General features: G+C 62.2%; 2 protein-coding genes across 4 annotated transcripts; both read right to left on the minus strand.

The window, feature by feature from the left end:
- Positions 1-1,349: 1,349 nt before the first annotated feature.
- On the minus strand, positions 1,350-5,338 carry ASPHD2 (aspartate beta-hydroxylase domain containing 2). Of its 3 annotated transcripts, none has more exons than XM_032229768.1 (4): positions 4,998-5,338; positions 2,537-3,679; positions 1,647-1,760; positions 1,350-1,553 (listed from the first exon to the last, which is right to left on the minus strand). In XM_032229768.1, the coding sequence occupies exons 2-4, from the start codon at positions 3,339-3,341 to the stop codon at positions 1,444-1,446; spliced, it is 1,029 nt and encodes a 342-aa protein (XP_032085659.1). In that variant the 5' UTR covers positions 3,342-3,679; positions 4,998-5,338; the 3' UTR covers positions 1,350-1,443. The 3 variants fall into 3 exon arrangements, with proteins under 3 accessions (XP_032085659.1, XP_032085661.1, XP_032085660.1); XM_032229770.1 differs by lacking the exon at positions 4,998-5,338 and adding an exon at positions 4,245-4,928; XM_032229769.1 differs by lacking the exon at positions 4,998-5,338 and having other exon boundaries at positions 2,537-4,238.
- A 4,282-nt stretch (positions 5,339-9,620) lies between these two features.
- On the minus strand, positions 9,621-19,083 carry SEZ6L (seizure related 6 homolog like). Its single transcript, XM_032229328.1, has 16 exons — positions 18,546-19,083; positions 18,126-18,259; positions 17,144-17,333; positions 16,157-16,342; positions 15,905-16,070; positions 15,145-15,311; positions 13,792-13,986; positions 13,578-13,716; positions 12,064-12,260; positions 11,771-11,965; positions 11,171-11,362; positions 10,854-11,048; positions 10,697-10,729; positions 10,484-10,598; positions 10,274-10,376; positions 9,621-9,650 (listed from the first exon to the last, which is right to left on the minus strand). Exons 1-16 carry the CDS (start codon positions 19,081-19,083, stop codon positions 9,621-9,623), a joined length of 2,775 nt encoding a protein of 924 aa, XP_032085219.1.
- Positions 19,084-22,144: the final 3,061 nt, after the last annotated feature.

Consider the following 22,144-nt stretch of genomic DNA (forward strand, 5'->3'; position numbering starts at 1 on the left):
GCCCCCCCCCCCCCTGCGCTCTTGGTCCCATCCCTGGGTCTCCTGGAGGGGAGTCGGGGCCCTGGGAGGGAGCCCGCCAGTGGGGGCAGCCCTGTTTTCAGCCAGGCGGGAGTGTTTGCGTGGCAACAGAGGCTCCGGAGGGAAACAGCCTCTGTGCCCGCAGTTGCTGCCAGAGAGCCTCAGCCGCCGTCTGTCCAGGCGTCTGTCAGCCACAGCCGGCAAGGCAGCCGAGGGAAGCTCACCCTGGCCACGTGGCTTCCACGGCCTCAGCTGCCCCCGAGACCCCCGTTTCCCCCCCAGAGGTTGAGCCCCACTTGATCAAGTCTTGCAGTGTCTTTGCAATGGGGCCCCCCAAATTCTGGGAAGGGGGTGAATCATTATAGCAACCATTTCTGGGCTGCCGATGTGCTCCCTCTTGGTCTCTAGGGCTCAGGGTTCCAGAGGGGTGCTGGGGGATTCCCCCCCCCCCCCCGATCTGCACTCGGCACCTGTCAACCGCAGTCTGCTCAGCCAGTGGCAAGGGAACGGCCGACCCCCAGGGCCCTCATTGGCTCCCAGCAAAGAGGAGAGCTGGGCCCCCCGGGGCTCCTCCTGGCTCCTGAGAGAGGAGAGGGTGGCTCCTTCCTGGGCCAAACACTTTCCCCTCCGGCCCCAAGTCTGTGACCCCCGCCAGCCACAAAGAAGAAACCCGGAATTGAGCACAAGTGTTTTATTGGAAAGTCCCGGCCTTGGCCAAGCCACAATGCCCCCATGCCCCAGGTTGCAGGTGGGGGGCAGACTTTGCCCGTGACTCTGATGGGTGAGAAATGGCATTTGGGGCTGGCTTGCTTTCAGCTTCTGCCCCTAAGCGGGCCAGAAAGCCCCCTCCTCCTCCTCCTCCTCCTCCCGCCTGCTTGCCACTCTGCAGGGAGAGCCCACAGCAGCCCCTCCCTCCACCGGTGCGCCAAGGATGCTGCCCCAGTCCAGCACCCCAAAGGAGGCACAGAGGAGCCAATGCAGGGAAGGGGGCCGTCCCACAAACGCTGCCCTGCTTTGCTTCCACTCACTTCTGCCAAGGAAAGGCGGGAGGGGGCAGGATCTGGCCTGGGGGGGCCCAACGTGGCTTCTGAAGCTGCAGTGAGGATGGGTGGCTGGGTGGTTTGCCTTTGGAGGAGGTTCACGAGGGAGAGATTGGCACAATTAAGTTCATCCTCCAAGAACTGCAGGTGGGGAAATCGGCACAGCAACGCACAAGTAGCAAGGGGGGGGGGGACGGACACTATAGCAGCATTTGGCCTAATCACAGAGGAGGGGGAAGGGGGGGGCAGCCCAGCCGGAAGCAAAATGGGGGACGGGAGGAGGGGGGAAGGCGAAGAGGCCTGGGGGCCAAACCCCACGTCAGCTGGGTGTGAAGGGCCCCCTCCACAGAAACACGGAACCTGCTCCGGAAAGGGGGAGCTCACGTCACCGTCCAGGAGCAAAAATAAAATCCAGGGCCTGGCGCTCGGCCGCAGCAACGTTGGGGTGCCAGAGGTCCACCATGAACACGGCACGGGGTCCATCCTCAGGGGGGCCTGGAGGAGCAAAGAGAAGGGAGGTTGGTCCAGGCACAGAGGCTCCCCTCTCCTGCCCACAGGGGGTGGGGGCTGGAAAACGCTCAGACTTGCCTGCGTGGTAGGCTGTGTGCAGGAAGGAATCGTCAAAAATCAGGCAGCGTCCTTCGGCCCAGCATTGGGGCTCCCCTCCCACCACTAGCTCACAGCTGCTGGGGGTCTTCAAACCTGCAAGGGGGGGAGAGAAAGAAGGGGGGAGGAAAGGCAGAGCATCAACCGAGCCCCCTGGCCTGAGGAGCTGCCCCTCCACGATCCCGGCCCCCCACCAACTGGACCACCCAGTGACTCATCCAGAGGACTTCTCCTCCCAGCTGGCCAGAAAGGAGAGAGGTACGAAGTCCCAATTGCATCTCCAGCACCCGCCCCCCAACACAGAGGAGTCGCCCAGGTTAGCCGAAGGCCTCCGTCTCGGGCAGCTGCCTGGCCGAATGCAGATCAGGTCAGAGTTGCAGTTGCCATGGCAGCTGCCCAGACTGGTATGCGAGCCAGCTTGTGCCAGCCATGCAAATGAGCCTTTACGGTGGGTCTGTAACAAAACGGGGGCCCTTGAATCCTGAACAAATGCCAGAGTGGGATTCCAAACTTTACACCGGCTGCATCTGATGCCACTTGAAAGGCACAGAAATCTTGTTATGCGCAGAACCCGATTCCTGCCACCACCATCCGCAAACCACCTTTTCAAACAATCTTGGAAGATTCTGGCGGGTGGGAAGGTGATGCCAGATAAAGCTCCTTTCCCTCATGCGGCCCCCAAACTCTGCAACTCCGAGCGGGCAGAATGCTACAGCAGAGGCAGTGCAGGGCAACCCCCGGCCCCTCAGGGACGCTTTGCCTCCCTCCTTGCTGACCAGCTCAAGGCCACCCGGCGCTCGTCCTGGGTGGTGACCGATACCCCGCTTGCCGGGACACTAGCCAGGAAGCGGGCAGGGGGGCGCAGAACCTACCCAGGTGGCAGCGCACACGGATGTTGGTTGGCCCATAGTGCTCGGTGATGACGGTGCCAGGGGTCAGCACGGAGATGCAGGCGTTGCCAAACACGTTGCTGCCCACGCAGGTGCGGAGGCTCCCCAGCAGGCGGTATGTCCGAGGGCACTTCCGACAGTTCCGGGGCACGCAGGTGCCCTGGTTGACCAGGTAGAAGGTCAGCCACTCGCCGCTGGGTGTGCTGTTGACCTTCCACCCGTCCGGCAGGCTGCAGTTGGAGAAGGCCTTGTAGAGGGATTCAAACTCGCACAGGATGGTCTGGAAGTTGCGCTCCAGCAGCTCCACGTCGTGTTTCTGGGCCTCCCGGGAGAAATACGGGGTGGTGGGCAAGTCAGGCAGGAAGAAGACCTCCGGGCGCTGGATGGATGGGCGGCTGGCCAGGTAGCGGCCCTGCTCGCGGATGCCCTTGTGGATCCGGCCCATGCCGGCCCACGAGTACCGCTTGGCATACTCCTGCAGGTTGTGGTAGAGCTTCTGGTTCAACCCATCGCTCTGGGCGCAGCGCACGCACTCGGGGGAGCGGCAGTGGCTGAAGCCGTTCTGCAGGCCGGCCACCTCCACGCCCCCCGGGAGCACCGTGGCGAAAGGCCGGGGCTGCTGTTCCCGCCCCACGTGGTAGCAGTACCAGACGAAGAGGGCCAGCAGGACGCCCAGGGTGCCGAGCGCAGGGGGGTCGCAGTCCCGCACCGCCTGGATGGTAGAGCCGATGAGCTCCCTTAGCCAGTCAAGCGACCCACGGCAGCACACCAGCCCCTCCAGGGACATCTCGGCAGCAGCCAGGCAAAGCCCAAGGGGAAGTTCAGCAGGAAAAGCTGGGCAGGATCTGGGCAGCTTCTTCAGCCATCTGAGAAAGGCCGCTCACGCAGCGAAAGGGTTCCTAGGGATCCGGGTGCCATGGGTCTGGCTCAAGGTGGCCGGTGGGGCTGGACCCATTGTGGGCCTGGGCTCCTGGCCCCTCAAGGGGCTTTCCCACGGCGGCATCGTGTCTCTTGAGGGGGGAGAGAACCTCGGCCCTCCCCTCTAAGATCCTCCTCCTTCCGGGGTCTCCAAAGGAAGCAGCTGTGGGAATTCAGCCTCCCCCGGGGTCTTCCTTCTCGGGCAGCCTGAAAGGAAAAGACATGGGGCACTGGGGAGGGGGCTTCCTGCCTCTCCTATCGGCTCACCCCACCACCCGGTGCCCCAAAGAAGTGCAGGGGGGCACCTCCTATAATTCCTGAACCTTAAGGAGCTGTGCAACCCTTTCCCTTTGAGCTCTGAGCGGGCTTGGCCCTTTTGCCAGTCTCAGCTGCGGTTGGCAGAGTTGCCTCCTTCCCTGGCAGCCCTTTCTCTGCCACCCAGCTGCCCGCCTGCCTCAACGGCCTCCCTCCCTCTCCACATTGTGCCACCCACTTAGCACCAAGGCAGCAATTGGTTAGGGATCTAGAGGCTGGTGAGTCACCAGCTCTGAAGGCACCCAAAGGTGACCCAGCTGTGGCTCATTGGCTCAGGCGGGAAGCTGGGATGCCCGTTCATCCCGGTCATCTGGGGGCTGCAAGCGCCTTTCCCTGAGCCAGAGGGGGGGCTGTCCCACCCATCCCAGCTGGGAAAGGGGGAAACTTCCAAGGCAGCGCCCGGGTGGAGCTCAGACCCACTTGGGACCCCCTCTGCAACAGGGACAGAAAGACCCACCTCTGGCGCCATCTCCACCCTAGATAGGGGGGGGCTGCCCTCCATCAAAGGGGCCCTTCCTCAAAGATCCAAGCACCCCTCCACGAAGAGCAGCACCTGGGCACTATATGCCAAGTGCTGTGCCAGGGGAAGCGTCCTGGGGGGCCACACGTGGGTGGCAACCTCTGCCTGAGATAAATGGCCTGGATGGGACCCCTTAAAGAAAGCAGCCCTCCCACCCCCAACCCGTGGGCGCCCTTGGAGAAAGAGGCAGAGCCGAAGCTTGCAGTTTGGACTCTGGCTTTCCTTGCCCCGGTTTCTGGGGGTCCCTTTTCGGGGGAGGCTCCGTGTCTTGTCGGGGCCCCCCAGGCGGAAGCAGCCTTATGTAACGCGGACGCCGGACCGCGGGGCTCCCCGGCTTGCAGGGAAATCGGGCAGGCCGGGAGGGCAGCTCCGCCGCTGCGCCTAAGGAGTTCCAGACTTCCAGCCCGGACGCCGGGCCTGCGCCAAAGCCCCTACCGCCCGCCCGCCCACGCCGCTGACCCGCAGCCCACACAGGCGTGGCCAGCGCGAAGGCTGCCCTGCCAAGAACCGGTGGGGATGACAAGCGGAAGCCCGAGGGCTCCCGGCCCACAGGGGCGCCGCGGCGGGGCAAGAGCCCTCCGGGCAGCCTCGCCCCGCGCCGCCTCCGGGCAAAAGAGCCGCTCCGGGGGCGCCCGCCCCTCCCTCCCCTCCCCTCCCCTCCCCTCCCCGGCGCGCGCCTGCCCGCCCAACCTGCCGCCGGGTTCCGCTCGCTCGTCCCGACCGACGGTCTCTCCGGCGCTGGCGGCTCGGCGGCGCGGACCACAACTCCCAGCAGCCCGCCCGGCCCCGCCGGGGAGGGGCCGCCGTCGCGCGTCCTGGCAGCCCTGGGAGCGAGCGAGGCTTTCGGCGGGCGCGGCGCTTCTTCCGCCGCGGAGGGGGCCGCCTGCGTGGCGCAGTCGCCGCGTGGGCAGCCCTGGGCGCAGGAGCCGCGGGAGCCTCGCTCGCCGGCCAGCCGACGGGGCTGCGGATGCGGCGGCCGGGAGCTTGGCGAGCTTGGGCTCTGCGGGCGGGGTGGAGGGAGCTTGGCGTCCCCGGGTCCCCTTTGCAGCCGCCGGAGGGGCGAGGGAGGAACGGGCCGACCGGCTGGGAACGTCGCCTGCCTGCCTGCCGGCCTCTCCAAACGGGGACGGATCTGCGACGAGACCGCCTGGGATGCTTTCAAAGCGGCGCTTAGTCCGGGAGACGCGGGCACAGGGCGGAGGTGTCTCCGGGGAGCGCCCCAAACGGGGGGCCGGAGATTCGGCCGCCCAGCCTGGGAAGAGGCGCGGGGCAGCGGAAGCCTCCAGACCTCTGACTGGAGCCTCGCCTAAAGCCCAGCGCTGCCGCCGCCGCCGCCGAGACGAGAGCCCGACTGGGCGGCATGAAAGCAGCAGGGCGGCCGGCGGCCCTCATGGCGAGGCCGACCTGAGCGGGACTTCCGCAACCTGCTCCAAGCGGCGGCGTCGGTGCGCCAAAGGAAGACGCCACGAACACGCCCAGAGCGCCTTCGGCCTGGTCGCTATGGGAGAAACGGCCCCTCTCGGCCGGAGCACTTGTGGAGGCCCTGCAGGGGCTGCCAAACTCTTCCCTGGATCCCGCCTCCCTTGGCTGCAGCCTCGGAGTCTCCGGCTTCCTTCCTGGCAACCTCTCCTCTGGCGCTCAGTGCCGCACGGCCGGCGGTTCTGAGCTGGCAGTAGCCCAGCCTCTTCAGCCGCTGCTCAGGGACAATAAGGAGGAAATCCACTGAAGTCTGCGTTGGGAGAAGCCTGCAGCACAATCCATGTCCCTACCCATGGTTCCCAGCCAGCAAGCAGCCATCCCTCGAACCCCCCTCTTGTCCTGCCCCAGGAGGGCATCAAGACGCTTGAGGGCAGCTGCGGGCGTCTTCTCCCGTGGGGAGGGGGGGGGCTTGGCTGCTGCTCTCCTTGGGGGGGGGGGGCTCTTTTGCAGGCAGGGCTGGGGGAAGGCTGCCCATTTCTTGAGGGCCAATTAGCCCAGAATGTGCCGTGGTTTCCCAAGTCTCAGCAGGGGGCTATGCAAGAGCATGATGGGAAGTGTAGTCCATCCTATCACAGAGAGGGTGGGCCCATAATCCTCAGCGCCAAGTCCTTCCTGGTGGATTTAGCCACAGAGATCTGGAAGATGCTCCCTGGAGCTCCCCCCCCCTTGCTATCTGTTGGTTGTCTGGATTTCTTCCCTCCCCCCCAGGATGATGGCTGAAAGGAGTAAGAGGGAGAAAGCCAAGGCTGGGGGGGGGAAGGTGGGGGCTCCATTCAACAAATATCCTGAAGGGGAATGAGGGATGGAGAGGAGGCTCCCAGGCCTCCAGGCAGGGGCTAATGAGAGGGTCCCAGGTGGCCTTCTGAGCACCCAGGCTGCTTATCTTGGTCAGAGGCAGCATTGATTCCTCCCTCCCGGCCCCTGGAATCCCAGTCAGAGTGGCTGAAGACCTGTTGGCTGCCCAGCAGGATAGCCGAGCCCCCTCCCCCCCTCTCCTGAAGTCAGCTGCAGCAGAGGGGATGGGCGGGTGGCAAGTCAATCAAGGCCTTGGAGAGCAGGCTGTTCGAGCAGAACCCCCGAGTGAGGGGGTGGCGTTCCTTAGCAACCAGACCCCCCCCCCTGCTCTTTTCTGCTCAGCCATCAGAGGGAGAAAGTGACGCTGAGCCTCCCGGCTGCTCCCAGGCAGGAGAGCAAATGCCCGTCCTGGCAGCCTTTCGGGAAGGGGAACAAAGTTCCTGGTTGGCGCACTGCAGGGCCCATGGCCAGCCAGCCCCCTCCTCTCCCCCCCCCCAATTGCCTGTGGTAAAGCTGGGCTGGGCCAGGTTCCTTGTCCCCAAGCCCAAGGATTCCTGGGTTTGCCAGGAGAGCAGCATAAAGGGGGGGAGGGGTCTTCCTCAGCCTCCCCTCACTTGAAGGCCCTTTGTGGTGGCCCATTTGTTCAACATGGAGGAGAGGGAATGCCTATCCCCATAGCCCAGGAAAAGGAGGCACAGCCTTCGCAAAGGAGCGCCCCCCCCCCCCGGTGGCTCTGGGCCAGGGAAGCTCCCAGCCTTTCTCCCCTCGGAGGTGGGTGAGGGAAGAGAGGCAGGCCTCCAGATGGCCCCCCTGCTCTGAGCTTCTGGGCTGTGAGGAGGGACACGGCCTTCGGGTAGGAAAGGGCCACGCTGGGCGCCCCACTGCGGTGACACTGCTGGATGGGTCATTTGAAGGGTCAGGCAGCGGGGGGGGGTGGTCCCTGCCCCCCCCAAGGCTTCTCGGAAGACCCCTCCCAGTTGGTCTCCCAGGGGCCGTTTCTCTCCTGCTTGGTGAACCCTGGGGCTCTTCCAGTCCAGGGCTTGGGGCCCCTGCTTGTTTGATCTAAACCGGCAGGGCGAGATGCACGTGGCCTCCTGCCTGTGCTCCGTGTCTTGTGTGGCCATGTGAGAAACTCCGTGACGCTGCATCGATTTTGCATCATGAAGAGAAGGAAGCCCTTGATGGCTGGCAGCCGCGGAGGGAGGGAGGGAGGGAGCCGTGCGGGTCTGGTTTCCTGCTGGAGAGGAAAGATCACAGCTGAGCAGCCGTGTTGTTGCTGTGTCTTCACACTGGCTCAAAAACACCCAAGCTGTTAGGAGCCGACACTCGCGCTGTTACGACTACCCCACGCAGCTCAGAACCACCGAAAGCGCCTTCCCACTGCGCCACCGGAGAGCTCACTCAATGCCTGTCCAAAGAGGTCGCGTCATCTTCAAAAATATTTAATCCCATCACACTTAGAAAAGGAGGAGGAGGAGGAGGAGGAGAGACGCTGTGTACATTTGCTTCCCAGCCTTCGCAAACCACAGTACACTTTCACGGGAGGGGGAGGGAGGGGCCTGTATGCTTTAAAAGGAAGGACACACACACACACACACACTCCCAAACCCCTGACACCTGCAGAGAGGTACCAGCCTGGATTTCTAATCTAAAACAGACATGTTTAAAAAATCGTCATGGTTACATTTTCACTGTTTTTACAAAGACGGGAATAAATCAGCCCAATATCTTCCTCCTCCAGTTCATGAGGGGGCTTGGGCGGGGAAGGGGGATTGAGGGGCAAGGAGAAGGGCAAAGTCTTCTGTCCTCATCACCGAAAGAGGGGCAGCAGGGAGCCCACCAGCCTTCTCTCTTCTCCTTAAAACCCGACGTGGTCCAGGGCAGAGGCCTCCAGTAGCACAAGCAGCTGAGAGTCACTTGGTGGTGGTGGTGGGGGGTTGTTTTTGTCCTGGACATGGCTCCAAGGGGGGGTGCAGGGGAGGGGGCTCCAAGTGGGGGGGCACAGGGGGAGGGGGCGTCAGCCAGTCTCGGGAGTTCTTCTGGCTCATCCAGCTGGCCTCTCACCCCTGCATTGCAAGTCCCCTTTAAGTTCCCCGGGGGGGGGGGCTCCTGATGCAACCTGGTGGGTGGGTGGCAGTGCCAGAGGCCTCCGGAGGAGCTTGATCCCCAGTTGTCAGGGAGGAGGTGGGTGGGAGAACGGCCTGGAAATCCACCTCCTCTCTCCGTCCATCCTGACAGCAGATCTCCGGAGGCAAAACAGGTGCCGGAGCAAAGGGGGACTTGCCCACAGGGTCATCAGGGCCAGGAGGATGGAAGAGGTTGCCACAGCCAAGGCTTTCTTCGGAAGGACGTGTCCAAGACCCCCCTCAAAAGGTCCCCTGCCCTTCATCTTCCAGAGCCCCCGCTCTGCATCTTCTTCCTCCTCGCTCGCCCTGCGGCTGCTGCAGTTCATACCCCTCGCTCCTGATGGAAGTGGGGAGGGGGCTTGGCACGGGTCTCCCTCCACTGGGCTTCTGGGCCTCCCTGGCAGCCAGCGGACCCGGAGTCTCAGGGCTGCTGGGTTTCCCCACGAAGGCTCCTCCGGCAGAGGCAGAAGTGGCACCCGCTGTGCCCAGAGGGGGCCAAGAGAGGAGCTGCCCTGCCAAGAGGTCGGTGCTTTGGCCGGATTGGGCAAGTCAAGTCTCGCCCCTTCACCAGAGGGAGCCTCAGTTTTCCACCACAGGTTTGCCAAGCGCATCCACAAGGCCCAGGAGGAGAACCAAGCAAGGGGGTCCCTCGTGGCTGGCCGGGCGAGCGGCTGCGTTGCCAAGCGGGCTCAGCTCCACGCCAGCAAAGCCTGAGCCCAGCACCGCCAGGAGGCTGGAGACGCCACCGAGGGAGGGTCCACCAAGACGAAGAGGAAGAAGTGGGCACAGCTGGATGGAAAGTGAAAGGAGAGCAGGGGTTCAAGCTCTCGGGCAGATTCCACCACATCTCCCAGTGGGTCCCTTCAGGAGATGTTGGGGGTGGAAGGCGAGGTGGGGTGTGTTGGGGGCTGCTTCAGATGGACACCTCGTATTCCCGGGTTTCCTGTGGAGAGAGGGGGGGAGAGGGAGGGAGGGAGAGGTGTGGCAGCGGTCACTGATGAATCTCCTCCTCCGGCCCGTTTGAAGAGAAGCTCTTGGGGTTTGAATCCAGCCCTTGGCCAGGAAAGGCATGGGGGGAGGGGCATCTTCGCACCTGACTCTGAGGTTGACCTGAAGAAGGGAGCAGTTGGGGGGGGGGCTTCCCTTGCTGGGATAAAGTTGGGAGAACGGCCAATGCAGGCTCAGGAGAATGTCCTGCCATTGCTTCGTTTTCTCTCAAATGAGGAAATGGAAGGGCTACTCATGTTGACTGCAGCCCTGGCAGACCCACCGGTCCAGTCCCAGGGTGCTGGGGCTTCTCCACGTGGGGAAAGAAGAACAATGGGGATTTCCCTGGCCCCTTCCTGCTCTGGCCACTCTGAGGGCACCGGGGTGAGGCTCCCCCAGCCCCACGGACAGGTCCACCCAGCCAAAAGGAGGAGGACCCTTTTGAACCGGAGGTGGCTTTGCAAGGTGTCCGGTGGCCAGCTGCTTTCCAGGGTGGCTTCTCTAGATCCGGCCCTGGGACGTCCAGGCAGCCTCCGTTTAACTCCCAGCCGGTTCTGCTGAGAGGAGGCAGCAACTCACCCCCGTCTCGTAGATTGGGTTGTCAAACTCCGTCTCCACCGTGATTTGGCTGTATGGATGGGAGTACATGAGGGGCAACCGAAGGCTGGAGTAGTAGCGGCATCTGAAGGGCAAAGGAAAGCAAAGCCTCCGTGGCTCAGCCGCCAGTGGCTGGGAGGGGAGAGCATGCATGGTGGCTGTGTGTGAGACCCTCCCTCCCTCCCTACCTACCTCGTGACGTAGACGTAGGCGCCCCCCAGAAGCAAGGAAACGACAAGGACGGGGATGAAGATGGCCAGCGCCATGTTGCCTCCCTCCAGGGACGTTTCTGCAGCAGCTTCTGCTACTAGAGAGACAAAAGGCTGCAGGGCCCCCTGGCACAGCCGGCCCTTCCCAGGTGCCCAGATCCCACGGGCAGAGGGGGGGGGACTGACCGAGACTTACCTTCCAAGGCATGTTCAAAGCTGTCCTGGTTGACTGGAAGAGAGGCAGGGAGTCAGGCGGGGTGGGGGGCACGATGGCTAACTGGGCCTCTGACGCCCCCCCCAGCAGAATCCCTCCCCCTTCAGTCGCAGGGCTCCTCTTGCCAAGAGGGAGTTACCTTTGCAGGTGGGGAGCGGCCCACTCCACCGGGAGGGCTGCCCCAGGATGCACTTGAGGCTCAGCTCCCCGAGCAGCTCAAAGCCTTCGTAGCACATGAAGGTCAGGGACTCGCCCGGCAGGTACAGGCGCTTGTAGAGGATCTGGTAGCCGTTTTCAGGCAGCCCAGGGTTGTCACAGGCCAGGGACTCCTCCGCTGCACGGGGGGAATTGGGGGAGCAGGTTAGCAAGGGGGCCCTCCCGGGGGAGGGGGGGGCTCATCCATGCGACCGCAAACAAGGGAGAAGCAGGAATTCCCCAGGCGAGCTCTGGACTTACGCACGCAGCGGGGCAGCCTGGAGGTCCAGATGGGGGTCCCCGTTTCCCGGCTGTAGCAGGTGAGAAGGGAGCTGCCCTCCAGCACGAAGCCCAGGTGGCAGGTGTACTGGATGGTGGTTCCAACCAGGAGCACCGGGTCCGAAATTAAGCGGGTCGAGTGTTCCACCTCTCCAGGATCCGTGCAATACATGACTAGGGTGAAAAGCAGGAGGCCAGGCTGGAGCACCCTGGTGGGCTCAGGCCAGACCGTCCGGCACGCTCCCCCGTCTGCCTCGGCCTGAAGGGGCAGCCCTGACCCCCCCCCATAGAACCAGGTCAAAGCAGCTGCCTTCTTTGCAAGCTCAGCCCGTTGTGTGTGCGTGTGTGTTCCAGAGTGACTGACTCCCCATTTACTGGCTGCCAGGGGACTTAAAGACAGCCTGCCGTTCTTCTCCCCCCACCTGCCCTCTACAGCTTGGGGTGCCCATCCATCTTCCAGCCAGGCTCCTGTGGCTGCCACGGCAGAGACGGAGAGAAAACCCCAGAAGGAATGGCTGGTTAGCGTCGCAGTTCAGGGCCTCTCTCAGCCCCAGAGGGGGTAAGATCTGGGCGGGGCCATACTTTTCTCACAGAAAGGGGGGTCGCTGCTCCAGGTGAGGTCCCACTGGCAGGTGAGGGTGTCGCTGCCGACAATATCGTAGCCCGGGTCACACTGGTAGGTAATTCTGGCCTCCCGAACCAGCTCGGTGTGAGAAGTGGTCTTCCAGCCATTCTGGATTTCCGGCAGGTCCGAGCAGGACTCATTCCGCGAGGCTTCTGAAGGAGCCAGGAGGGGCCCTGGTGAGAACGGGCAGGGGGCCCAGAGGCTTCCTGGCCAAAAGCGGGGCACCCCAAGGAAGCCCAGGCTCACCCACCGATGTAGCTCATGGTGAAGCCCTGCCCCTTCCCGAAGACGAGGCCGGCCGGGTCTGAGTGGAACTGGATGGTCAAGTCAGGCGTGGAGGAGTAGAGCTTCTGGGGCCCGCTGGGGCCCAGGAACTGGCCCAGGATGTGGCTGTTGAGGTCATCCCCGTCGTAGACCGTGAGGATGTCGCTCTGGCTCAGGTTCAAGCTGCAGGGAGAGGAGAGCGGGAAGGGCCTGCTGGGTCATCACGGCCTCTGAGGGGCGCTCAGAGAGCCGCTGCTGAGATCTGCCGGGATCTCCTGGGATCAGCAGCTGACGGCAACTTCTCTCCCCTCCTTTGGAGGAGCCCTGGCTGGCGAGAGGGGGTGGAGGAGCTGGCCCCGGAGAAGCTTATAAGAAAGATGGCAGCATCCTTTCCTGCTCTTGCCACCGACAGATAGACTGTTCCTGGATAGGAGGGCTCTCGGCTGCTGCAAGCACAAGAGCTGCCGGCTGCAGCCTCTCCTTCCCCGAGCCCATCAGCCACAACCCAGATTGAGGAGCTCCAAGTGAGAAGAAAACTTTACTTTGCCTTACTGCTTCTGCTGGCCAGCAGGGGGAGCTGTTAGCCCAACATTGCCAAGCTTTACTTGAGAGTTTTGTGAGTGAGAAATGGGGGGGGGGGAGCTGGGGTTGCCAGCTGACTTAAGAAAGCCTCCCCCCCCCCCATTTCTTTAACTGCATTGGGCTTTTCTTAGGCAAGAAGGGGTTGGGGAGCACGGAGCCTGCTGGACGGACGTTGGTGCTCCTGGTTACTTCTCCTCCTCCTCCTCCTGGACACTCTGAGGCTGAGGCTGGAGGATTCTGAACGCCTTGGAAAGCAAACATTTGCAACCCCAGGAAGACCGGACAGGGTCGTGCCCTTCCCAAGAGCAGCCCCTTCCCTTCCGCAGGGGCCCTGGGCTTTCCTCCACTTAGGCCCCTCGTAATCCAGAGCAGCGAAAACAAGGGAAACGTCCCCCAAAAGATCCAGAATGCTGCGTTGCTGGAGAGGAGAAAGCCGCTCTGGCAGACCTCCCCCGCCTCCCCCCCTGTGTTGCCATTGGTGGGGAAGAAGCAGAATCAAAGTATCTGTCATTCAAGCTGGATTATCAAGAGCCACGCAGGGGTTTCTGCAGGGGGAATCACAAGTCCCAAGTGAGGCTGTAATTGGCTGTGAGGTCTGTGTGTGTGTGTGTGTGTGTGTGTGTGTGTGTGAAGCAAGAGCCGTGAAGAGCTCCCAGGGGCTGCCAATCCAGAGGCTGCCTTTTGCCCGGTGGGATGCTTTTGTGGCTGAGGCGGCCAGAGGGAACTCCGGTCAAGGGAGACCACCGAGCAGATCTGCCTGTGCCCCTCCCCCACCCTTGACGCAGCCCCACTTTCACTCTGCAGGCAGACAGCAAACCCCTCCCCCCAACAGCCTTTCCCAAGTGCAAACTCTCCCTCCCCAATGCTGAGTACAGATGGATGAAATCCCCCCCCCCGCCAGTTGGAGGAAATACTCACAGCTGGATGTCCAGGAAGATCCGCTTCTCCTCCCCCACGTGGACCTTCCAGACGCAGTCCTCGCCCTCCGCGTAGGGCTCAGGCCAGTTGGGGGACAGGACGACTCCGGCGGCCGTGGAGAGCTCTCCCCCGCAGGTGGCTGCAAGGATAGGAGTCAGGCGGCCTCTGCTGCGGCCCCCTTCCAGGCCGAGCCCCCTGACCTGACCTGACCCACCTCGGCACAAGGGCTCCGTGTCGTTCCAGTAGGGGTCCCTGAGATTGATGCACTCGATGACCGCTGGGCCCTGCTCCAGGCTGTGCCCGGGGTCGCAGGTGAACTCCACGACGGCCCCCAGGTTGTAGGTGGCATCGGAGGTGGTGAAGTTGCCGTTCTGCAGGTGGGGCTCGTAGCAGTGGCCCTTCTCAAAGGCTGGGGGGATGGGAGAAAGACGGGCAGGACTGGCACAGAGGAGCCCCCAGCGCCCCCTTCTGCAGGCAGCCCTTGTGGCTCCCCACCCAACAGGCCATTTTGGTGATCAGCCCAGCCAGGAAGCAGCCTCAGGCCGGGGGGCAATTATTTTGCAGAGGGCCCTGAATGAACCTCAGTTGCTGGAAAATTAGAAGGATTGCATTGAACTGTCAAAGGGATCCATTCTGTTCAGCTTCTTTCTTTAAAGGTCTTCTGCTCATGTGCAGCCGACCGTTTTATCATCTTTCGGCCCTGATCTCATCCGGGGAAATTGAGCCGGCCTCCCCATACGGCTTCGGGCTCTCTGGCCTCCCTCGGCCTGCTGGGCTGCAGGAGCCCTCCGAGGTGCTGGTGGCTGCCAAAGGGCCTGCAGGGGACCAAGCGGGTGCCAGCAGAGCCCTGGGCATGCCCGGGTGGCAGAGGGCTCCTGAGGCAGGCAGGGAAAGAGCAGAGAACCCGGGGAAGAGGATGGATCGGCTGGGGAGGCGCAGCCTGCAGACAGCACAGAATCAAATGCTGTTCAGCATGGCAGAATTTTAAGTGGGGAAAAAGACGAAGGAGGAGGAGGGAGCCATAATGATGATGCAGCAAGTAATCATCAGGAGCAATAAAGGCCAGAAAATTAGTGCTCCCCGCTTGAGAGATAAGAAGATGCCTTGGCTGAGGATCCGGATTCACCAAAAGAGAGGAAAGGCTTTGATCATTTCGCTCCTGTTTCCCTCTGCTAGGTCCCCTCTAGGTGATGGGGGCAGGCTGAGCGGCTCCCCCCACCCCAGGTAGAGGAGGGGAGGAGGCTGCTCCAGCCTTTGGAGGAATCCAAGGGTCCCCTCACCCACCAGGAGACCTCTGGAGAGCTCAGTCTGGCCAGTATTATTGCAGAGACACCCCGACTTCCTTGGAACCTTTGCCCACCTGCTCCCGTGCCCAATGGGCAGCCTCCAGTTAGTCCTGATCTCCAAGGTGGGAGGACTGGCCCCACTGCCAGCAGCCCTCCATCACCTGGACCTCCCCCTTTGGGATGGGGAGGTTTGCATCCCAGCCCCCTTGGCTGCACTGGGCACCTTCAGCAGCAAGAGGCAAAGAGCCCCCCCCGCCCCCCCCGCAGGATGAGTGCATCACCTTCGAACCGAATGTTGAAGGTGGGCTCTCCGTCGGGGTCTTCTGAGGTGAAGGTGACACGCAGGGCGTTTCCTTCGCTTATCACTCCTTCGAAAGGCACGTTGCTGCTCTGCTGGGAAGCGTAGAGCACGGCTGAGCGGTTCGATTCTCCCCCGTAGACCACCATTCTGGAGCACAAGGAGAGGCAAGGCCAAGGTCAGAGTGTGTGTGTGTGTGTGTGTTTGCGTGTGTGTAAGAGTGAAAGCCCCAGGGGAGGATGGGCCTCAGGGCCACCTGGCCACTGCCCTTGCGCCCAGTGCAGCTGGGTAGGGGCCCCATTCTCCTCTCTTCCCACTTCTGAAGCTGCTCTCTGATCCCAGGGTCCCATTAGGAGGACATCAAGAGGGGCAAAGTCTGCCAAGGGATGCCAGGGAAACTGCCATGTTTTCTATGGTGCTAAACAGGTGTTTTACTCTGGAATCTCAGCACAGCTCATCAAGTGGTTTCACTGTCTGCCTACCAGTCCCACATTTTTATTTTTATTTATTTATTTATTGAACACCTGCCACTTCAAAGGCGGTGCTGGTGACGTCTGCTGGACAGCCAAATGCTCCAGATGTGGTGGGAGAAGGATCCTTATTCCTGGCAGCTGATGCACCAGCGGGTGGGAAACAGCGCCAGGGTTGGGTTTTTGAACCACACAGCTCGATGTTAGAAACCATGGCGGCCGTCTTGTTTTCCCGCCCTTGTTGCCTCTCAGAAAACATCAGCCGTTGCTCACCTTTCCTTGGGCCCCAGTGCCAGCCTCTCAAAGTGCAGGTGAAGCTTCTGCCCCTCAGGGGCGCTGACCGTCCACACACAAGCCAGGCTGCCCAGGGGGCTCCTCGGAGAGGTTGGGGCCAGGATGCGGCCAAAGGTGGCGTTGCGCACGGTGCCTCCACAGGGGGCTGAAAGCAGAGACAGGGAGGGGGGGCAGGTGGTCAAGGGGCGGCCTGCCAGCCTTTGGCCCCCACTGCCCATTCCTCCCCCCTACCTGAGCAGACGGGTTCCGGGGCGCTCCAGTGTGGCTTGGAAGCATTGAGGCAGGTCAGGCTCCGCGCTCCCTCCAGCTCGTAACCCAGGTGGCAGTTAAAGTGAGCCAGGCCTCCCGAGTGCAGCCCCAGCACGGCCACCTCCCCAAAATTGGGCCTCCGTGGGAAGCTGCAGCTCAGCATGAAGACTGTGGGGGGAAAATGCACAGCTGACGTCACAAGGGGGGGGGATTTGCCAAGCAGCACGGGGCGGAGGGAGGCTGCCAACTGGCTCTCTGGATTCTGGAAGCCCCGGAGGTCTGCTGGGTGACGGGGAGACTCCTCAGCCTGCCCTGCCCAGGGGGAGTCGGACCACAGAGGCTGCGTCCAGTCCTCCGACTGGGAGCCCAGAATGGTGCCCACCCTCCCAGCCGAGAGGTTTCAACAGGGCTCTGCCCCCTGGGATGGCTCTCCTCTGAACCCCCGCCAGTGCTCCCTGGAAATCTTGCCCCCAGCCTCCTTCCTTCCCACAGACCCCCCCCCCACATGCCACATCAGGCCTTGCCCTCTGTGCCCCGGGGGGGGGGGGTCTCTGCGCTGAAAGACCTTGATGCCCCGTTGCTCTCCCCCCTTCCCTCCGCCTGCTTCCCTTCCAGCCTCTCCCTGATCACAGCTGCGCCTTTCGCGCCTGGAGGGGAATTGCCTGTCTGGGAATCAGATGGGTTGAAGCCCCTCAAAGAAGCAAAAAGCCCATTTCCTTTGGCTGCAGAGGCCCTAAAATCAGCCTGAACCCATAACCCTTATCCAGGCCGGAGGGACCGGCCATCCCCTGTGAAAGGCTCGGCTGTGGGGCATTTCTTCCAGAGAAGGTGGGGGCATGTCTGGTGGGGCATCTCGGGCCTCCTTTCGGCCCCTTCGAGCCCTGGCAGGAGGCCAAGTCAGCAAAGAGGCTTTTGGAAAGGAAGGGAGGAAGCTTTGGGAGGGGGGATCTTGGATGGGAGGGGGCTTACTTTGATAATGCAGCTGGAAAGTCCCCAGGCCGTCCGGGAAGGCTTGGAAGAGGACCGAGATGGTGTTGGTGGGGCTGCGGATGACCTGGCCTTCTACCAGGAGGGTCTGGTTAGCCAGCGTGACCAAGTGGCCGTCGTCCTCCCCACGAATGGCCAGCACTTCCCCCTCGGACAGGTTCACGCTCTTCACCTGCACTCAGGAAGAAGAGGCCCATCGTCGGATGAGAGGAATCCAGAAGCCCCACAGCGGCTTCACTCGGGGGGGGGGGGAGGATTTCCACCAGGAGGACCTCATGATGCCCTGACCCACTCAGGTCCCCCTGGGGAGGAGCAGCCAAATGAAGGCCCTGGGAGCCAATCGATGTTGAACGAGCTCCATGGTTCTCTCCTTCACCTGAAGGCTTTTCCTGAATAGCAGCCTCTGAAAGCTTCGCTACTGCTCAGCCTGGCATTTGTGCCGCCTGAAATGCCCTGCATAAGCAGCCCCAGAAACTACCCAGCAGCCTACTCTCCACCAGCCCCGGCTCTCCCGGCCCGGCCCAAAAAAACAGCAGAGCTGGAGACCCCACACAGCATCAGGAATCTCTTCTGGATGATGATGAACCAGGCGGGTGAGGAGGAAAACGTCCTCGGGGTCAGAGCTGGCACGAGGGAGTCTGCCCATTAGTCTCTGGGCGCCTCATAGGAATGGAACTGGAGAGGTATTTCCTTTGGAAGAGGCTGGCCCCACCCTGCTTCCCTCTGGGTGCGGTGGAGGACTACAACTCCCAGGATGAGCAGCCGGGGAGGAGGGTGCAAGGCCCTCTGCAAGGCTCCAGAGTGAGCCGCAATTTCTCTGGCTCCCATTTTGCCTCTGGGTGGGAAGCCAAGTGCCCAGGGAGGGTGCCCTCCTTAGCCGCAATAGCTGGGTTTGTTCAAGAGGGAATAAACAGGTTCAGCAGCCCCCCCCCCCTCATGCCAGCCCCCCGGCAGCCCTTCCTACCTGCAGCTCCACCCCATATCCAGTGTAGACTCTCACGCGGAAGGTGCACTCCAAGAAGCCGTTCTGGGACACCAGTGGAGCCTCGGCTGAGTCGATGTAGCCCTCCGGCTCAGAGAAATTCATGCTGCAGAGACCTGCAAGGGAGGCCAGCCGAAAGCTCCTCTCCTGGCCTCTTCCAGGGCACCGAGAGCAGCCGGGATCAGCCTCCCAGCAGGCCTGGAGGGAGCCTTACTGGGCGCCAGGGAGTCCCGGGCTGGGAGCCCACATCTCAGAGGAGGCCAAGGAAAAGGGCTCCAGCGAAAAGCCCTGGACCCCTCCCCAACCCTTCCCGTCAGCAGAGCGGGGAGAAACGAAAGAGCAGCCAGAACACAGGGGCAGCGGTGGGGAGATGGCCGGCTCGGGTGGGCAGAGATCACTTACTCGGCAGCTGCTCCGGGGGGCTGACGGTGGCAGAAGTTGCTTCTCGGCCCTCTTCCCTGGAGGAAGATCCCCCCTTCACAGCCTCCTCCTCCTCCTCCTCGGCCCTCTGGGGGGGCATGTTGGCCAGGATCCCGGCTTCCTTTTCAAGGGTCTCGGTCACCCCTCGGGGAGGAGCACCAGGGCCCCAAGTGGTTGGCAGAACTGTGGAAGGAGAGATCTGGAGCGAGGAATGGCTGGTCACCCCGAGGCTGATTTCCCCGCCGTCCCCCACAGGCACGGTGGCCTTCTCTTCCAGAGACCCGGGGAGCCCTTCCCCCCAATCCTCCGGGGGCTGCTGGCTCTCCACAAAGGCCCCGGCGTTCGTGGCCAGCTTCAGCCGCTGGGTCTCCTGCTTCTTCCTGGCAGGAGGGGTCGGTCGTGCGGTGGGCCCTGAGAAGGCCCCCTTGGAGGGCGAGGGCAGCTGGGGAGCCAGGGCATCTGGGGGCTCTTCCAGCACCTGCTCCGGACCCTCCGGGGTGGGGTCTCTGGAGGGCCCCATCTTCCTCCTGGGAAAGCTGCTGTTTGTGAGCTCCTCCCGGTGGGAAAATGAGCCCAGGGGGGTCCCCGCAGAGTTTACGCCTGGAGCAGAAAAGGGGAGAGAAAGAGGCCATCGGTCAACTGGAGATACATCCACAGCAGAAGACCTGCAGGGGGGAGACACACTGGGCTCCTGTGGGCATTAAGGGCTCCCAGGCAGGGCCGGCTGTGGCTCCAGAGCTTTGGCAGAGGGGCCCCAGCAGGTCCAAGATTGGAAACAGGAGATCCTTGGCTCTTGCAGAAAACAAACCAGGTTATGGGAACAGAGTCCATGGGTGGTTTCCATGAACCTCATGATTGAGGGGGAGTTGTGGGGGGGGAGCGGCTCAGTTACAGTCACACGTGCCCCCCCTTTGCAGAAGGCCAGCATGGGGTTCCTGATTGCATAGAAGGGGCTCTTAAGGAAACCTGCCCAGAACCGATCCCAGCCGTGGGAGCCCGGAGACTGACTGCTGTGGGATCCTGATTTCTCTGGGGACAAACAGCCCTTGAGGCCAGAGGCGGGGAGAGGAGGAGACCTTCCAGCCCAGAGCTCAGCTGACCGGCTGCTCCCGGGAAGGCCAGGACCCCTGCAACAGCTGCTGCAGAGGACAGAAGCTTCTAGAAAGAACAGCACTGGTTGGACAGCTCCGGAAAGTGTGCATCCCTCCCCACCCCCCAAAAATATCACTGGCCAAAAGGTTAAATGACAGCTGGCAGTTTGGCCCTGTGGCCCTCCTCCCTTGGGGCCCCTCCCGGAGGCTTCTGTGGAAAGGCCGGGGCCTCTTCCCCCCCCCCCCAGCCTTGCCTTTCAGTTACGCTCCATCATTTTAACCCAAGGCCCCTGGAAAGAGGGGAGCCCCCCCCCCAATCACTGGTTTTCTCCGCCACTGCCTTTCAGGCCCAGGGAGGGGCAACACTGCCAAGCCTTCCTCTAACTACCAGCAGGGGGCACCACGCAATGACTCTGTCGGGAGTGGGAGTAATTACAGCTCAGCTGCCTCCTTTGCCTGCTAAAAGTCGCAACCCTCCGAGAGTCCTTGGCTCCGTGCATTGAAAAGGGATTGCGGGGGGAGAGCTTATTTCTGAGAAAGGGGAGGGGGAAAGTATGCCTGAACCCAAAGAGGTTTCCCCCTGTGGTGGTAAAAACAAAGCCCTTCCTTCTGGGACCATTTTGAAAAGCAAATGTTACTCCATTTCTCATTGGGGGAGGGCGGGGGGGGGCTGGAGGAGCCGTGAAACAAATTCGGCTCAAGGAGGCCGAGAAGGGAGGGGTTGGGGGCCAGGTTCCCTTTTCGCTCCTCTGAGCCTTGTAGGGCCAGCTTGGCTCCTGGGGGGACGGGGGACCCTTCTGTGAGATGACCAGAGAGCCCAAGGCCCCGTTGGGGGAGGGTGACTTTGCCCGGCTGGGAAGGTGAAGAGAGGAGCAGGGTCCTCTCTTGCTCTGGACGCTGGAGGAGCCCCCCCCCCCCCCCCGCTGGCTGGCTGGCTGGCTGGGACAGCATCACCCAAGAGAGGTGGGTGACTCATGGGCTCTTCAATTAGAGCAAACATAGGCATATTTGGGGGGGGGGGGAACATTTGCACTCTTTGTTCTCCATACAGCCCCCCCCAATATTATTTCCTACTCTGCCAAGGCTTCCCGCCAAGTGCCCCCTCCCTTGGGCCAGCAAGTGGTTGCCTCTCTGTGTCACGGTTTGGCCCCGTGTGCAGCAGTGCTGGCATTCTTCCTTGGCGCTGGGTGAGGCTCAGCAAACCCCCCCCCCCAATTCCAAGCCAGCCTCTGGGTCCCATCCACCCTGCCTCTATAGGGAGCCAGCAGGAAGACTCCCAGGAACCCCCCCAGCGGCCCTTTTCCTCCGGCCTCTCCTGGGCAGGCTGCCCTCAACCACAAAGGCCCCGTCTCCCCCCCACTCCCAGCTAATAGCTCTTGAGTCTCATCCTCCAGGAATCGATCAAGGGCTGCTGACTTTACTTGCCTGGCTGTGCGAGCGTGCCCAGAATAGTTGGGAAGCCTGGCCAAGTGACAAAGCAAGGCAGACAAGGTGAAGGCAGAGGTCAGAACCATCAGCTGGATGGGCTAGCCGGCAAGGGACGTGTCAGCCCCCCAGGCGAGCCAAGGCTGGAAACCCACCCAGCCCCACTTGCTGGTCGAGCGCCGGCTCTCCTGATAAAATGCTGTTGGTTTCTCTTGGCAGGGATAATTAAGCCACTAATAGATCTTCTGTTCCTGCTTATCTCCCGAAAACAATGCTATAGATCACTCCCGGCTCCTTTGGAGGGAGGTGGGGGGGGAGAGCCCAGTGGGGGCCAAGGGTGGGCTCTGGAGCTGCTGCGCAGGAGAGGATCCGAGTGTGGCTCAGGCTCTGACTTCCTAAGAACCTTCCAGCACTTCTGACCGTGCCCAGGAGGCCATCAGGGGAAGACGGAGAAAGGGCTCCTTCCCGTGAGAAGCAACGGAATACGGCAACAGAAGCTTCCACGGAATCAGCCCTTCGGCCCAGCTGAGGACAATGGCTGGGAAGAGAGCTGGGGGCCCGACCCTCCGCCGGCTGCAGGGGGGGCTGAATGGAGCCTGAGCAGGCGCACCTGGAGCAGAGGTGCCCTTCGGCTCCTGCTTGTCTGCCTTTGGCCATTCCTGGGAAGAAAATCAGGCTAGGAAACGACAAGATTTGTAACTGAAACCATCCCCCCCCCCCCCCCCGCATATAAGGATTTTGTTCTCAGGTTTGATTGCATCCGAGTTGCATCCTTGCTAGCTGAACCCGTGTGGGTTGTTTCTAGTTTCTTTCTAAATCAGCTCTGTGGCCATCTTCTTCATGAACTCTCCTGCATCTTTACAGAACTGGGCACTTCTTAAGAGTAGCCGATCTGAATTCCTCTCTCAGCCACTGGCCAAGACCTAGGGGGGCGCCCTGCACCCCCCAGAGAGGCAGAAGGGCCTCCTCCCTTGCCCTGAAATGGGAGGGGGCTGGGGGGGGGACTGTTCCAGGTTCCCTTCACACGACAGGCTGCTGCGCTTTGAAAGTAGGCGGCTATTACAC

Source organism: Thamnophis elegans, chromosome 13 (genome assembly GCF_009769535.1).
Source record: "Thamnophis elegans isolate rThaEle1 chromosome 13, rThaEle1.pri, whole genome shotgun sequence".
NCBI classification, from domain to species: Eukaryota; Metazoa; Chordata; class Lepidosauria; order Squamata; family Colubridae; genus Thamnophis; species Thamnophis elegans.

Coding starts and splice junctions, on each gene's coding strand:
- ASPHD2 (XM_032229768.1), bottom strand. CDS start 3,341: ATGTCCCTGGAGGGGCTGGTGTGCTGCCGTGGGTCGCTTGACTGGCTA. Junction 1,761..2,536: donor CCGTGTGCGCTGCCACCTGG/GTAGGTTCTGCG, acceptor CCCCCCTTGCAG/GTTTGAAGACCCCCAGCAGC. Junction 1,554..1,646: donor GCACACAGCCTACCACGCAG/GCAAGTCTGAGC, acceptor TTGCTCCTCCAG/GCCCCCCTGAGGATGGACCC.
- SEZ6L (XM_032229328.1), bottom strand. CDS start 19,083: ATGGGGCCCTCCAGAGACCCCACCCCGGAGGGTCCGGAGCAGGTGCTG. Junction 16,343..17,143: donor TTTCCAGCTGCATTATCAAA/GTAAGCCCCCTC, acceptor TTCCCCCCACAG/TCTTCATGCTGAGCTGCAGC. Junction 15,312..15,904: donor GCACTGGGGCCCAAGGAAAG/GTGAGCAACGGC, acceptor CTTGTGCTCCAG/AATGGTGGTCTACGGGGGAG.